Here is a 14,807-nt window from a genome sequence, read left to right as displayed (position 1 = left end):
TGTTTGTTTTGGCTACCTTGACATTTACCTTTTTAACAAAAGGGAAACAGAGGTGTGTGGAAGAGGATTTGCCAGCATCTACCGTACACATACCAAAACTTTTGTTATGTGTTTGACACCAATGGACATGTAAGCCAATAGCTACTTCAGATTCATAATGCAAGCATAAGCCTCTGATATTAACCTTAATCTTTTAGAAGATGTAGAGATATTTGACCTTCAGAACTGAACTGAACTGAACTGGGAAGCAAACAGTAACATTCTCAAGCAGTCAGGAAACATACCTTTATTTGTTGGTTGCTTCCTGCTTTGTTTGAAGTGTTGGATGAGGGGAACACACTTCGTAACAGCCTCCTTTTCAAGCTGTTTTCCCTTGATTTGGAGCTAGGACTACCTTCCCCGGAAGGCCTTGTACTAGTTTGTCCCCCTTGGCAAGTCTGAGGATAGCGTTCTTCAGAGCTCCTTCTCATTCCAGCATCTTCTCTGTTTACATCAAGAACCGGGATGTATTGCTGGTGCTGAAAACCTGGAGCAAACGGGACAAAGCGGCTGTTTGCACCTTGGAATTCTGAAGGCCCCAGGGACTGTGCTTTCATTACTAGGCCATTGGAGTAAACTTGGTCGTCCAACATGGTTTTATAATCTGGCCACAAAGTCTGCCTTCGAGCTGATTTGCTTCCACCATTGCAGTTGAGGTAGTTTCCATATTTGTCTGTCCAGTCAGCTTCAGTAGGTCCATCTTCTCCCAGAAGTCCCAGGGACTGGGCTCTTCTCCTGCTTGTGGGGCTCTTCCCCCTCAGGGTGTTAGAACTGATGAGGGAAAGCTTCTGGATGTCATTCAGGATCCCAGAGATGTATCCTTCCACTTCGAATGTGCTGGCTCTGACAACAGTCTGCCACAGAAATACACAAGCAAAATCAGAGTTCTGTACCCCCTTTTCCATGTGGCTCTAAAGGGCACCTTTTACCCTTTCCACAGTATCAAATGCGTGAATTGACCTTATGTCTCACTGGAATCTGTGATTTTGCTTATACAACCAGCCCTACCTTAGGCAAGTGTTGTGAAATCTACCTTGTGCTAAACCTTTGAGTCGCCAGGCATGCAGTTTCCCTGCTGCTGTTTTTAATGCCCAATTCTTTGTGAAACCATGTGTGAGGTCCAGTTCACACAGCCATAAACGAGGTTTGATTTTAATCTGTTCAGGCAATTTGCAAAAAGAAAAAGGTGGGAGTTTGGCCCACATTAAACATTTGCACATGATGAGTCAACTACGTCTGTACAATTCCACAGTCTTTTTCATTCTGCCTGTTGCCCCTTAGTGAAGGATACTCTGAAGTGCTGAGAAAGAATAATTGGCAATGCTATATCTGCAGTGATGATGATTTCAAAACTGTTAGCTCATTCAAAACTTTCCCACAGTGCAGAAACGGCCATGAGGCAAACCAAATTGCATTTAATTCTAGAATGCAATATCCACAGTTCTCCCTCTGAACGGCAAACTCTGTTATACACCTAATGTGCCTTGTGGTCTAGCCATCTCATTTATTTAGGAAGCAAGAAGTCTTGTCAATTCATGGACATCATCTACTTCTCCACAGGAAGGCACAACAGTGCCTTCCTCTGGCAGCATGCCTGTTCAGGATGGAATAATCTTCCCTTGGAGTGAAAGGAAATCTCCTATTTGCTAACATGTCAGCACCTTCAATAAAAATACAAACTGAATTAATGACAGAAGTCATAAACGGAAAGTGCCATGTGCGTATATGACTCACTGCAAAGTGGTGCAGATGGGTGGATTCAGTCACATGTGCATGCTACTGGCTAATATGTCAGACAGTTCACACGCGTTATCAGCCAAGTTGCTGTTTACAAATTCAACTCCATGGAAGCATGGTTAAGAGTTAGGGTTTGTGTGAAGCCGATTTCTTCCCGACTGCCAATAGTCTTTTCTCTGCTGGTGCAACCCCAGCTAAAATTGCCACAACCATACAAGAAAACAGTTTGCGTGAACGCTTTGCCATGTACAGCAGAGGCCCACACGCTGTATGTTGTTCTTTCCAATGAGCAGTGGCTACCCTGGGCAGCAGCTACTCAGAAGAACTTCAGTAGTGCCACTCCAAGGTATATGGCAGCACCAGCTTCTTCTTTCCAGGAGCATAGGCTAGGGTTAGGCTGATGATAGGCTTACCAGGTCCCCCTTCTCCTTCGGCAGGATGTTTTTGGAGTGGAGGTGGGGGGGGGATCGTGTGCACCCGGAAGTACTGCATCGCAAGGGGCCTTTACCACTCAACTGGGAGTTTGAGTCGAAAACGGCCCCTTTGTGATGCAGCACTTTCAGGTGTCAACCTGAAGTGACGTGTCGCCGAGTGCACGCATTGCCTGCTGACCCTCAACTGGTCAGCGGGCAGCCAGGTGGATTGGTGGGGTTTTGCCCGCCACCACCTGGCACTTGGCAACCCTAAGCTGATCCCAAGAGCCTCTCTACCTTTTTTGGCCATTGAAGAGAAGTATTCCGGGTGTTTTTTGTAGGGGTGGGTGGGGGAAATTCTCAAACAGTCAGGACACAAATATACACATTTTCTCATGGCGGGGGGACATGAAACATAGCCATCAGAAGAAAGCTCTTCCCCTGTCTGTCAGGGTAAAATATCTGCCTGCTTGTGTAGACACGCAACTGTGTTCTTTTGCTTTTTTGTCAACAATCTGAAATGGTTTGTCAGCCGCCCAACTAGCTTCAGAGACTGGAAGCAGATGGGCTGGGCTTATTTCTGTGTATGCAGTGAAACGGAAAAAGCCAGAAGAAAAACAGCCAATTAAAAAAAGAAAAGAAAAAGAAACACACACCAGCCCAAGGAGCCTTTTTGATAAGCTCCATTGACTGTTTAGCTTCACGCCAAGTCACAATCTACCATGCTGACAATTCCTGAGTTACTGCAACACAATGGAGGTTAGAATATCATGTAGTGTTTCTTTACACAGGATAGGTATGTTTTCCTGCATGGACTAAGATAATATCCAGGTAGGTCAAATACCATTGCCTCTTGAGTTGGAACAGTTTATCATTTTGTGAGCAAACAGGATCAGAAGTCACTCTTGGGAAACTTGGAAAATATATGAGTTAGGCTATGTGAGCTCTCTAATCCTTTCTGAAGGGCAGTCCAAGAACACTTTCAGATGGAGGTGGAATCCGTGCTCGTGCAGTCCCTGCAATCCATGTTGGGACTGTACTGGTCCCCGTATTGGGAGCTGCTAATCCTAATATATTACCAATGTGAAGATTGGGTGCGGGGGGGGGGGGATATTGCAACTGAGGCATGGAATTAATAACAGTTCTGATGACCCCCTAGGCTAGGTAATATGTCTTCCATGAGGTACTGCTCTTCCCCCACCTCTCTGTTTCCTGAGCAATATCAATGTCCCTGGAAAAAGCATCCACCTGGAAGCACCCTAATTACTGCTAAGCAGAATCACAGCCATGCCACACTAGTACTGCTTCTCCTTTTATAACATCGGAACAGATAACTTCTGTATATAAAAGACCAAACTTTCTTGAGGCCTATATCCTGACTTCCCCTTCCTCTCATCATTAAGATCCATTGTGCAATGGAAACAACCATTAAAGTGAATGAACATCTTTTACTAGAACTCCCGTAACTTTTAGGGTAGTGAAAAATGCTTTGACAGCATTTTACCCTGGTTTTCCAGTACTCCACACTGCTTTGTTTGTGCAGGTTTTTGCTACTGATCAGAATAATCTGCCAACAGAATTGTATAGAAGGGACTGCTTCATTCATGTCAGTGGATAAACAAAACTCTTGAGGAGCATTAATATTTCATACTCACCTTCATAGGCTGAAGCTGCACTCGGGTGATCCTTGATGGGTCTACAACTGGTTTGGGCCGTTTCAGGGTGTCCAGAATATTCTGCCATTGAGGGGGCAGGCCAATAAATTTTCCCTCTTTAGGATCAAACGAGGTGTGTACACGGTGCTCGAAGTTCTGGGGAGCAGAAATCTCAGGGCGTTTCTTTTTCTTCTTACGGAACATAGTGCCTGGATCACAAAAGATCAAACATATTGGATTCACGGGCTCTGATCCAGCTCTACTTATGGGGAACTAATAACATCAGTGTCATCACTGCTGGCCTCCGTACCTCCCCCCTGTCTCCCCCACACTGTTGGTCCCATGGTGTGGGTTCTTAAGTTGTTGCATTCTCCAGCAACTGCACTATGGATTGAACGCCATCTTTGTACTTAGATTAGATTAAAATATCTTTATTGTTCTAATAATTCAATTAGGAGATGTTAGATTTTAACTGTTTTATTATAATGGACTCTTGTAACCTGCCCTGAGCCTTGGCTAGGGATTGAAGGTGGGCTAGAAATCAAATAATAAAATAAATAAGAATGTCTTGGCCACGTGTCTTGGGGATCTGCGTCCATATCAGAAGACCCATTGAGATAGTTCATTGGGGGCTGGGCATAATACCACAATGCAGATCCAAAGTACATATTAAGCTATATCCACATAGGTAATGAACGGGAAGGTATTTTCTGCATGTGGATCTCCCTGGCTGGACTGGGGCAATGGCGTTGGGTTTTTTTGAGGCGTACAGCACCAAGAGTATAGTCAGTTTACGCTCTTTTTTCTGGTTCAGCTCCTGTTTTCCAAACATTTGGGTACATTCCTTCTAGCCTGAATTCTTCCAAACCTTCAATTAGTTAGTATTTGAAAAATAAAGATTCATAATTTGTCAGAGCTTTGGAACAAGATAAAATGTTTGCATCAGCACTAATTATTACCCTTCTTTGGGTGCAATATCTAAGGATAAAGTGATTCAGCGCCGGGACCAAGCATTCATATACGAACTGTCAACAATAGCTCAATTGTGAAACAGTTCCGTATAGGAGGGACTGAAAATTCAATCAAGGACTGTGCAAGCAGCCTTTAAGTCACAATCTAAATGATTTTTTAAAATTCCAACATTATTTACGTTAAAGGCTCTTCCAAGTTATGCAAAACATCACACCTCATTTTCTGATGTTTGGTAATATACTGACCTAACTAGTGCAAATAGTGCAATATCGAGTCCCTAACGAAGATTGGAAGAAGTCTTACTCCAAGAAAGTCCAAACTTGGGGGAAGGAAGGCAAACATTGATACCTTTTCTGATTTCTCCCCCTTTTCTTCTTTTTTTATGAATAAGCTACCTGAAAGCTTTTTCTTCTGCTTTCTTCCTCTTGTTACCATTTTATTATTGTTGATGATATTATCTATTCATTGTTTTTCTGATGAAAAGGTGCCCAAACTAGTCCTCTGCAAACAAGATGCTGTTTAGAATGCTGACATTTTTACATGTCATCTAACCACGGGTCTTCCATGGACCCTTGCCAGTTTTTTTCCTACCAACCCTGGGCAGTCTGCAGCTTTTTGTGGAGCTTTTCCTGTTCAGCAGATTTTCAGTTGCCTGCACACTTCTTCAGCTTCACAAGGAGCTCTCTTGAGCCTCCTCAGTACCATGGTTTAGTTATTATTCTCTAAAATCTGGGTCAGAGGCAGAGTGTAAATCTAGTGAGAATAATTTGTACTGCAGCAGAGACAGACATTTATGGCAACATTTGCATTCCATGTTCACTTCAGTGTTGGGCTTATGAGTGCAGTAATACCCTATAGGGTCCATGTATTCTTATAACATGCTGCAGCTTCCAATAAAATACAGCGGATAAGCTTAAAGCATTCGTTACCCTACTGCCCTGTTTCCTGGGATCAGAACAGTCCATAATGCCAAATGGCATTTTTACTATACAGTCACAACAGAATGAGATCAAATTCTTCATGCCAGTGTACTACATCACAATGCCCACAAGAGAACCTAAAGTGACTTCTAAAAGAATGGACAAGATGCAAATGTTGCCCAAGAATGATGTATTGGAATTGTTCCTGCTCTCGGGACAAGCTGAGCAAACCCAAGGCATGAGCATCCCAGTGGTAAAAACTGTGGAGACCAGTGCTGACTGGAGAAAAAAGAACAAACTACATCAGATTCCCTGCTGCTGACCTTCTAGCAAACAGTGCATGATGAGAGACAAGCCAGTGTTTGGCTAGCAAATTGGAGACTCTGCCAGGTAGACCACCTTAATCATACCCAGGTTCCTCTCACATATTCAAAGCAATACCATGACATTCATAATGCAAGTCATAATGTCAAGGCATAATGTTGCTTTTAGAGGAGCAGAAGGCTACCCCCACATCACAACATTCCCCTGTAACTGCATTCTCCTGTGTACAGTTCCTCCTGAGGCATTTCAGACACAAACACAAGAGCTGGCTCAACCCTAGGATCTTAATACAGCAACTCAAACCCTGTGAGTCACAACAATTGATTCTGAGGCACAGCAGCTAACAGACGTTTGGGGATCAGTAGACAGGAGCATGCTGAGTTCATTGCTATGTCTGAACCTGCTGTATGAGAATTACCCAGAAGAGACCAGGACTTGCCTTTGACATTAAGCAAGTGTATGAGCTGTAGAGTTTATGAATAATCCTTTTTATTAATTCGTGACCAATGGTGTGGGAGTTTCATGCCTAATAATCCCCCCAAAGATCATGCTCCTCAAAGCTGTTTTGAATGCAGGTGGAATTAGTCCTCTTCAGGCATTACATTTGACCATGTGTACAAGGAGAAAGTACCACACCCAATCCTCCTGACATGCACAATCACCATTTTGAAAGAGACAATATGCATATATTCTAGCTTCAAAACACACATATGGTTCTGGTACACATGTACGGAGGTAAAAAATGCACGTTGCCCTTTTGGGCAAAATTGTGATTGCACGCTTTTGGGGGATCGCTTGTCATGCCTCTTCCAATACATATGCTTAAAACGTGAAAAAAGCATTGTCGAGACTTGGGTACTAATGTAGAGAAGGGGAAGGTCAAATGTGCCCTGCATCTGTTACTAAAAAACCTTTGCTCTTATCGAATGAGAATTACTGAATTGATCAGATTGGCTATGGTAGAGAAATGCCTACGATTCCAGAATTACTTTTTCTTAATTAAGCAGCGACTTTTTGGAGAGAGCTTCAATCTGTTCTTTTAAATCAAATCACAGTGACTAGATTTGTTTATGTGAGATACTGGAAATCAAATTCAGTCCCCAAGGTTCATGACTGGGTTGGCAAAATCAAGGACACCTCTACAATCATGAAACTTGCTCTTTTGTTGAAGGGACAATGCTCACAACAATTTGAACCCATTTGGATTCGTGTGATCGCTTGTATTCAAACATCTGCATAATTCTAAGGCCATTTATGCATGGGAGTTTTACCTGAGGTTCGTTGCTGGCTGGACCCACACTTTCCAGTTGGGAATCTCTGCACCAGAAGTCTCCAAGCTCAACTCAAGTCCCACCCCTTTAAATGCTGCTTTGTAATTGGCTTACTTCGCAGTGCTCACTGTGAGAGAAAATCCCCCCCAAAAAACCCAATTGCCGCATAAAAAAAATATTTTTAAGAACAAAAAACAAAAAATGGAGCAATCTGAAAGGAAAGGGGGGGGGAGAAATCCAAGCCTAGGTTTTAAAAAGCCTTTCTTTTGCTCAGAACAAGCTCCAAGGAAGTAGGAAGTATTTGAATCCCAGCCTCTTTACACACTACTTTGTGATTGGCTGTGAGAGAAACCCAGCATCTGTGTCCTTTGCCTTCTGCATGGAGATTTCAGCCGGGCTGAGGTGAGGGGAGAGGGAAGAGTTGGGTTAACAGAGGAATGGGGAGACCCAGACATTGTGAGGGCTGGGTACGAGGCCATCTCGAATGGATGGAAAACTCATGCAGAACTCCAAGGAACAACCGAGTCAGATGGGGGGGAACGTGAGTACAAGTACCCATGCATAAATGACCCAACTTTATTATGTAGAAGTTATTCAAAAGGGCTTTTTGCACAGGTAAATAAGACTTACTATAAGCATGGATTCCCGGACCTTACCGGGAGTCTGCTTTGCTGCCTGGGGTTGAGGGAGGAGGCAGAGGGGAGGCGCAGGCTGGGGGTATTTTGGGCAGCGGCTGGTGTGTGGGAGCGGTGAGCAAGCCTTCTGCTCGTCACTCGCACGCAGCTGCTCTGCCGCCCCCAACAAGCGGCTGCGGTTAGGGTTCAAATGGAACGTTCCGGGAGCCGTGGGTGGGGGAAGGTGGTTAAGCGGGCAAACGCTGAAGTCAGAGTTTTTACTCCGGTCAGCCTGCTCTGTTTAAATAAAGGGGCTTGCCCTGCTGGGGCTTCAGTCATCTCCAGCTTTGTCAGGAGACGGATTGGGCAAGCCTGAAGAGGATGAAGAGGGAGAAGAGGCAACGGCAGACCGGCAGCGGTGAAAGCAAGTGGCAGAGGCTTTTCTTGGGCTCAGTAGAGGCCAGGACAGCAGGTGGTGCTGGGTCTCCCTTCTGTCGACATCTCTTTTCTAGCTCGGCAAGGGGCTGAAAACGCCAGCGCCCCCCCCCCCAGCTTTGCTAAAAGGGGGGAAGAGACTAAAATCACAGCTACAGTTGCAGGCTTAGCAGAAAGCACTAACTACCCTCCCATCCCTTTTTCCAGCCTTTTGGACTAGCCTTGATGCTATGCCTCCCAAGGCTAAGAGGGTGCCTAGCGGGGCCAGGTCCCGGGCTCTTCCACCACCCCAGACGAGGGGCACCAAGGAGATCAATCTGGCAAAGGCTCTCTGTTAAGGCTACACTCAGCCCACAGCCTTGTCCCATGCCCTTTAAGAGCGGTTAAAGCATTTCTGAAAATATGACCTAGCCAGGCGGGCCCTCTTCTTATTCATAATGGTAGCTCATTGCTAACCCGCTTCCAGTTTATTCAGGTATTCTGAAAAGGGTTGGAGGGCATTAGTTTACCTCCGGACAGGTTTGGGGCCCATTCGTTTTGGATTGGGGCTGCCACTGCAGCTGCTGGGTTGGGCTTGCCTGCCAGCCAGATCCAAGTCATCGGTAGGTGGAAATCTACATCCTACAGAGGGTACATCAGGCTGCACCTGGACACTATTTAATCTCTTTGAGTTTCAGTGACATGTTTGATGCGGGTTTGGATCTGCGGGCACAGTATTGTATACTGGGCGGGCCAGTACGCTGTATCATCTGGTTGGGGCAAGCACCTGGGCCTTGATGGATCACTCCAGATAACTTGGATAGACACAAGGGGCATGTGTTGGTCTTCCTTGATGCCCATCCTACTTCAAAGGGCCTTGCACAGCAGTGTTCCAGATGCCTTCATTATATAGCTGGAAGAGAATGACTTGAGTGTGAGCAAGGGGAAAGAGCTTTCGGACATGGCTTGCTCCGATTTGCGGGTTGCTGCGGCACAGTTCCTTAGCACTATTAATGGATAGTCAGATATGCTGGAGTGACGCTCATGGAGACGGGTCGCTTGCACAAGGAAGTTGGATGTTGCAAGTTGAAAAGCCACTAATGCCATTCGCATGGTAGTGGTTGCCCTAGGAGGCATGGTCATATGGCGCTGGGATACTTCCTTCAAGCAGGCCGCCATGTTCCGGCTGGATGGTGTTCACCTGTCCGAATGGGGCATGGACATATGGCTACAAAACATTAGGCATGGCCTAATGGATTGGCTTCAGCTGTAATTTGCGTTGGCGGGAGCTGAGTGGTTTCATGGGCCCTGCCCGGCTCTTTGGCAGTATAAGCATGAGGCTGGATTAGTTTTGGGGGAAAGCGGTCTGTGTGCCCCTTCCCCTCCTGTGGGGGATCCCATTAAGGGGTTTGGGGAGAGGTTTCAGGATGGACATGCCCAGCTCGGGGGATGTTCTGGCAGCCTCCTGCCAAGTGACAGGGGAACACCAAGTGGCTCATGCCCAGGTGAATTTCCAGTACTGCCATCCCTGCTACTCCCAGCGGGCTCGCTGGGGGTAGGAAGTGCACATCGGCCGCATGGGGACAGTCAAAGTTCATGATGCAGCCCACACGCTGCACCAATGCAATTTCAGCAATTGCCAATTTAAGTTGTGGCCATTTAACTCCAATAAAATGTTTTCTCTTATTCTGTGTTAAGTAGCATGGTTATTATGCCTTGTCCCACAATTTAGCCCTGGGTCAGCAATGAAATGGTTCAGAAAGTTGCAATGGTAAAGGGATAGTGACTGTAGCCTACACTATATATTGCTGGCTATCGCTGTATGTTCCAGACTAGGTAGTTGTCTACCACTTAACGTACCATGTTTAAAAGCTCATGCTTTGTTTTGGCTCTGTTTGAGATTGCTTTGTTTTCAGATTTCTCTACTCCGAACCCTATTGTACTGATCATTGGATGTCCCATCCTGTTGGTTGTACTTGACTTAACACTATGTAATCCACCTCAAGTCTCAGCAAGAAAGGCAGACAATGAAATGATGATGATGATAAAATGGTAATATTAGTAGCCCCGTGGTGCAGAGTGGTAAAGCTGCAGTACTGCAATCCAAGCTTTGCTCACGACCTGAGCTCGATCCTGACGGGAGTCAGTTTCAGGTAGCCGGCTCGAGGTTGACTCAGCCTTCCATCCTTCCGAGGTCGGTAAAATGAGTGCCCAGCTTGCTGGGGGTAAAGTGTAGATGACTGGGGAAGGCACTGGCAAACCATCCCGTAAATATAGTCTGCCTAGTAAACGTCGGGATGTGACGTCACCCCATGGTCAGGAATGACCCCATGGATCAGGAATGACCCAGTGCTTGCACAGGGGACTACCTTTACCTTTTAGTTGTAGTAGTAGTAATAGTAGTCTATTGAGGGTATTGTAGGTTTAATTTAGGAGGTTCTTGTTTTGTTTTAGTTAATTTATTCTTTGTTTGTCCCAATGTTCTAATTCATCCTTTTGAGTGAATGATACTATCTTTCTTTTATAAAGTATGTTATAAAATAAAAATACTAAAAAAAGAAAAGAAAATATTTGCTCTTTCTTCATAGCTGCTCCCTTGTTTGTTCAAATCACTTCTATACTGGGGGTAGATTTCCACAAGATGAAATTTTGTTGTGCTGTGAGAAATGATGTGAACCCCATATGTAGTTAGTCATACAGATTTACCATGTCTGATTTCTCACATGGAGGAAATGTATTGTGGATAATACACTGGGCCTTCAAGGAAGCGCTTAGTGTTCAAGGTAGGAATCGCAAGCAGCTTATGTTAGTCTAGCGAAGTTTTTTGCATGTTTTGCTTTGTACAATTGCCTTCATCCCATATCATAAGGTCATTATAAGCTCCCTTTGGTAACAAAAAGTAGTTTGTCATGCAACAGTGGGGCAGCTATTATTTTTCTTCAGGTGTAAACCTCCACTGGTCTCACAGAACTAGTTCCACAATTCTTTGGATCAGGGCCCATTTATTTCTCTTTTGTTCCCAGAAATGCTTGTGCAATTCTGAGTGCTTTGAAAATAAATGAAGGAACAACAATCATGGTTAGTTATAATAGCAGTAGCGTTCCTCTGTGACTCAGTCTGACTGAGTTATGGACTAAATATTTTCACATCAGCCACCTTGCAAGCATATAGCCACAAAGATGGCCATAACCTAACCACTAGATTTGCAGATTCCCAAAGATGACAATTGCACCAGACATGCAACAGTTACTTGGATCAGAGAGGCACGCATACCTTTCACATATGAGCGCACATGAAACCATTAGTGCCGTATTCCAGTGCAGACCCAACACCCATATATTTGTTCACAAGTGATGAGGATGTTTGAAGTGCATCCAACTGCCCACAAATAATGGCTCAGCTTCCCCTTGCATTCCCACAAGCAATCTTAGATCACAGCCTCATATCAGACAGGTGGGGACCGTTTAAGGGAACAATGGCCAGATCAAAAAATTACATATGAAACACAGGGCTGTTTTCAAATCCTTTTTCAGTTGTAATAATTGGCTTAGGTTTTACATTTCACTGACAGTTGGGGCAGCACCATTAAATCAGTCAATTACTCCTTGCAATTCTCATGCATTAAGTATCAGGTTTCAATGCTGCTGGAGTATATTTGCATTTTTTGAAGGGGGAAAAAAAGCCCTAAGCCAAACACTTTTTGGGATGCAACAGAAAAAGAATACACGAGAACGATTTTAATTCATATTAGACTGGGACTTGTAAGTAAATGTAAAATCCCTACCTGAGGCTTAAGCAATTAAAGAAGGTCCCTTTTGACACATAGCATGTGCTCCAGACTCTGATTATTTGAGTCACCTACTCGTCTTTAGCCTTTTCCGTTCGCTGCTCACATCTGCACTGAAAGAAATGCCACAAGCATAAGTAATCAGTCACTGCCATAAAGGAAAAGCTGCCGGAGACTGAAATGCTCTCCCCGATCCATCCCTGCTGCCCAGGGAGTCGCATCAGATTTCTCAACTCCAGATATAGCTTTCTCATAGATAATACTATTCCAAAGGCTATCACGTCTCCCAGCGCATACGAGAAAAACCCCAGCCGGCAAATTCAGAGCAGAGGGAGGGATCAGCTGGGAAGGAGGAGCAAGGGAAGAAAAAGGGTCAGGCACAGATGTAGAAGGGGAAAAGACGATCCGATTGTTCAGAAGGAGGAGAGGAGAGCTGAGCTGGAAGAAAAGTTGGGGAGGGGGGAGGGTCCTCAGTGACTCCCTGTTCAGCAGAAGGACATGGAAAACCACTCGCCTGGCAAAAGAAAAGGCTCGGAAAGGATAACCAACTATTTTCAAGTAGGAGGCAAAATCTACCTCCTGTACTGCCTAAATGTCACAAAGGGTGTTTCTGAACAGAAAGATGCAGCTGTCTGGCACCCATGTGCTGATCGCTGCCAACCCAAACAGACTGGCAGGAACAGCACAGGAGGCACGGCAACTGGGTCAACCTGCCCCCCCACCCCCAGGAACAGGAGCAGTATGATTCCCCTTCCTATCCATGCTGCTGGTAGGATCATGTTCCTCCTATGGGAAAGATGTAAAAATCCCCATGTCAGATATAGAACAGAACCAATGTAAGCAAGATGGGGGGGGAGTCTCAGTCCTGAAAAGCTCACAATCTACAATTTTACAACAAGTGGGAGTTTCCGGAGGGGAGAGGCAAAGGTATCAGGTGATGTGATATGAAATCATGTGCGGCAAGAATTACATTGCCTCGATTCAGCAATTAACAGACAGTGACTTCCGCATCTAGTGAGGATTTGCATCAGAGGTCAACTTTCACAGAGGGAGCTTTCATGGACTCTGACGCGATTTTTAAAAGAGGTCAGTTCACACGGTCAGATGTACATTGCTAAGTGAAATTGCATCAAATAACTGGCCAGCAAAGGGTTGACCATGAATAAGATGCAGCCAAAGCCCAGACAGCTTCCTAACAGTGATGGCTAGAAAAGTGACTTTGTCCTCGTATGAAACCATCACATTGGCCTTTTATACTGGCTAAGCTGATGCTCTTATTCTTGTTAATAATGAATTATAAGGGGGAAAAAAGGATTAAATATATTATTTTTTCTAAGTCATGAGATTTAAACACCTGTTATCTTTGAGCAAGCAGAATTCAAGTGATTTTCAATTTATCAGTTGTTTTTTTTTGAAAAACAACAACACTTAAATCTTGCAACCATACATAGGAGGAACCGAGAAAATATGAAATATAAACTGCTTCATTTGCAGGCTTGATCCATTTATCCCATGCAAATTCTTTTGATGAACCCTGTTGTTTCACCTTTGTTATCTTCTTAAATTGAAAGAAATCCTAAATTCACACAACAGTGTACCATTAATCCTTTCTAATCTTTTTTGTCTTTTTCCTTGCTTTGTTGGCTTCCTCCCAAATTTAGACTGTATGCTGCTTGGGGCAAGTCCCTGTATGTTTAACTTTTGTTATTCTCCAATGGTATAAGTAACAACAACTTGGTCCCACCAAATAATTTCTGCAGATCAATGTGATTTCTGTTAGCCGAGAGAGATCTCCTCGCTTCCCCGCTCCTCCTGCAACCCAGAAGACCCCCTGGAACATCATGAGGAGAGAGTCAAAAATCTGCAGTGGGAGGGGAGAATCAGCAAAAATCACACACACACACACCCTTCTTTCATAGAAATCCTCCAGTGGATCCAGGTCAATCTTTTTTCTTCTTCTTTTGGTAACAATTCTTTGTCACAGATTGAAGAGCAAGAGCGAGGAATGACAGAACATTCCAGAGGCAGCCTATAGGAGCCGAAATTGTATTGGGACAATGGAGAACCCTTTGGAGGCGTCCGGTACAAAAGTCTCACCTCTTGATTACTGGATACTTGTCTGATTTCTAACAGTTTAGCAAAAAAAAAAAAAATGCACGTATATGTTTTCAGATTTTTCCCCTAGAAGCTTTGAGGGCTAGAAACATTTGTTAAAAAATTCTCAGATCTCAGGTTCCATGACCCTCAGGGCATTATAGGTTCTTAGGTTTCTAACAGTTGAACTCTCCCTCAAAGTCAAATACTCATTTCAGCATTGATAAATATGTTTTTGCATGGGAAACAAATAGTTCCCCTCTACGCCTATATTTGTATATCTAGCACACATTATTGTTTGCTATGTCAAACCCTGCAGAAACCCAGTGTTTACTCTCAGGATTTTCTTGGGCAGTATTATTATTTATACCTAATAATAGAGGTTCACAGCACTCTGCAAGCGAACAAAAAATGGAAGGAATCTTTTCCAGAGGTGCAAGTAGTCAGAACCCTCCTCCTGCTAAGGGGTACCACAAAGGCACGGGGGCCAAAGACTGGCAAAACAGCAAGACACTGCTCCCCACAAAATGATACTTCTCAGAGAGTTTTGGGATCCATTTTGTGTGT

General features: G+C 44.4%; 1 protein-coding gene across 1 annotated transcript in view; it reads right to left on the bottom strand.

Moving 5' to 3' along the window:
- Positions 1-12,222, bottom strand: part of PAK6 (p21 (RAC1) activated kinase 6) — a 39,955-nt gene extending 27,733 nt beyond the window's left edge. Inside the window, exons 1-3 of the mRNA XM_056851531.1 lie at positions 12,144-12,222; positions 3,845-4,053; positions 285-893 (exon numbers count right to left, since the gene is read on the bottom strand). Of these exons, the coding sequence (XP_056707509.1) occupies positions 285-893; positions 3,845-4,048 (813 nt within the window). The 5' untranslated portion in view covers positions 4,049-4,053; positions 12,144-12,222. The remainder of the gene's footprint in view (positions 1-284; positions 894-3,844; positions 4,054-12,143) is intronic.
- Positions 12,223-14,807: the final 2,585 nt, after the last annotated feature.

The sequence above is a fragment of the Euleptes europaea genome, chromosome 6 (assembly GCF_029931775.1).
Source record: "Euleptes europaea isolate rEulEur1 chromosome 6, rEulEur1.hap1, whole genome shotgun sequence".
Taxonomy (NCBI): domain Eukaryota; kingdom Metazoa; phylum Chordata; class Lepidosauria; order Squamata; family Sphaerodactylidae; genus Euleptes; species Euleptes europaea.
The sequence above is the reverse complement of the archived record's forward strand: the minus strand, read 5'-3'. Positions and strand labels throughout refer to the sequence as shown.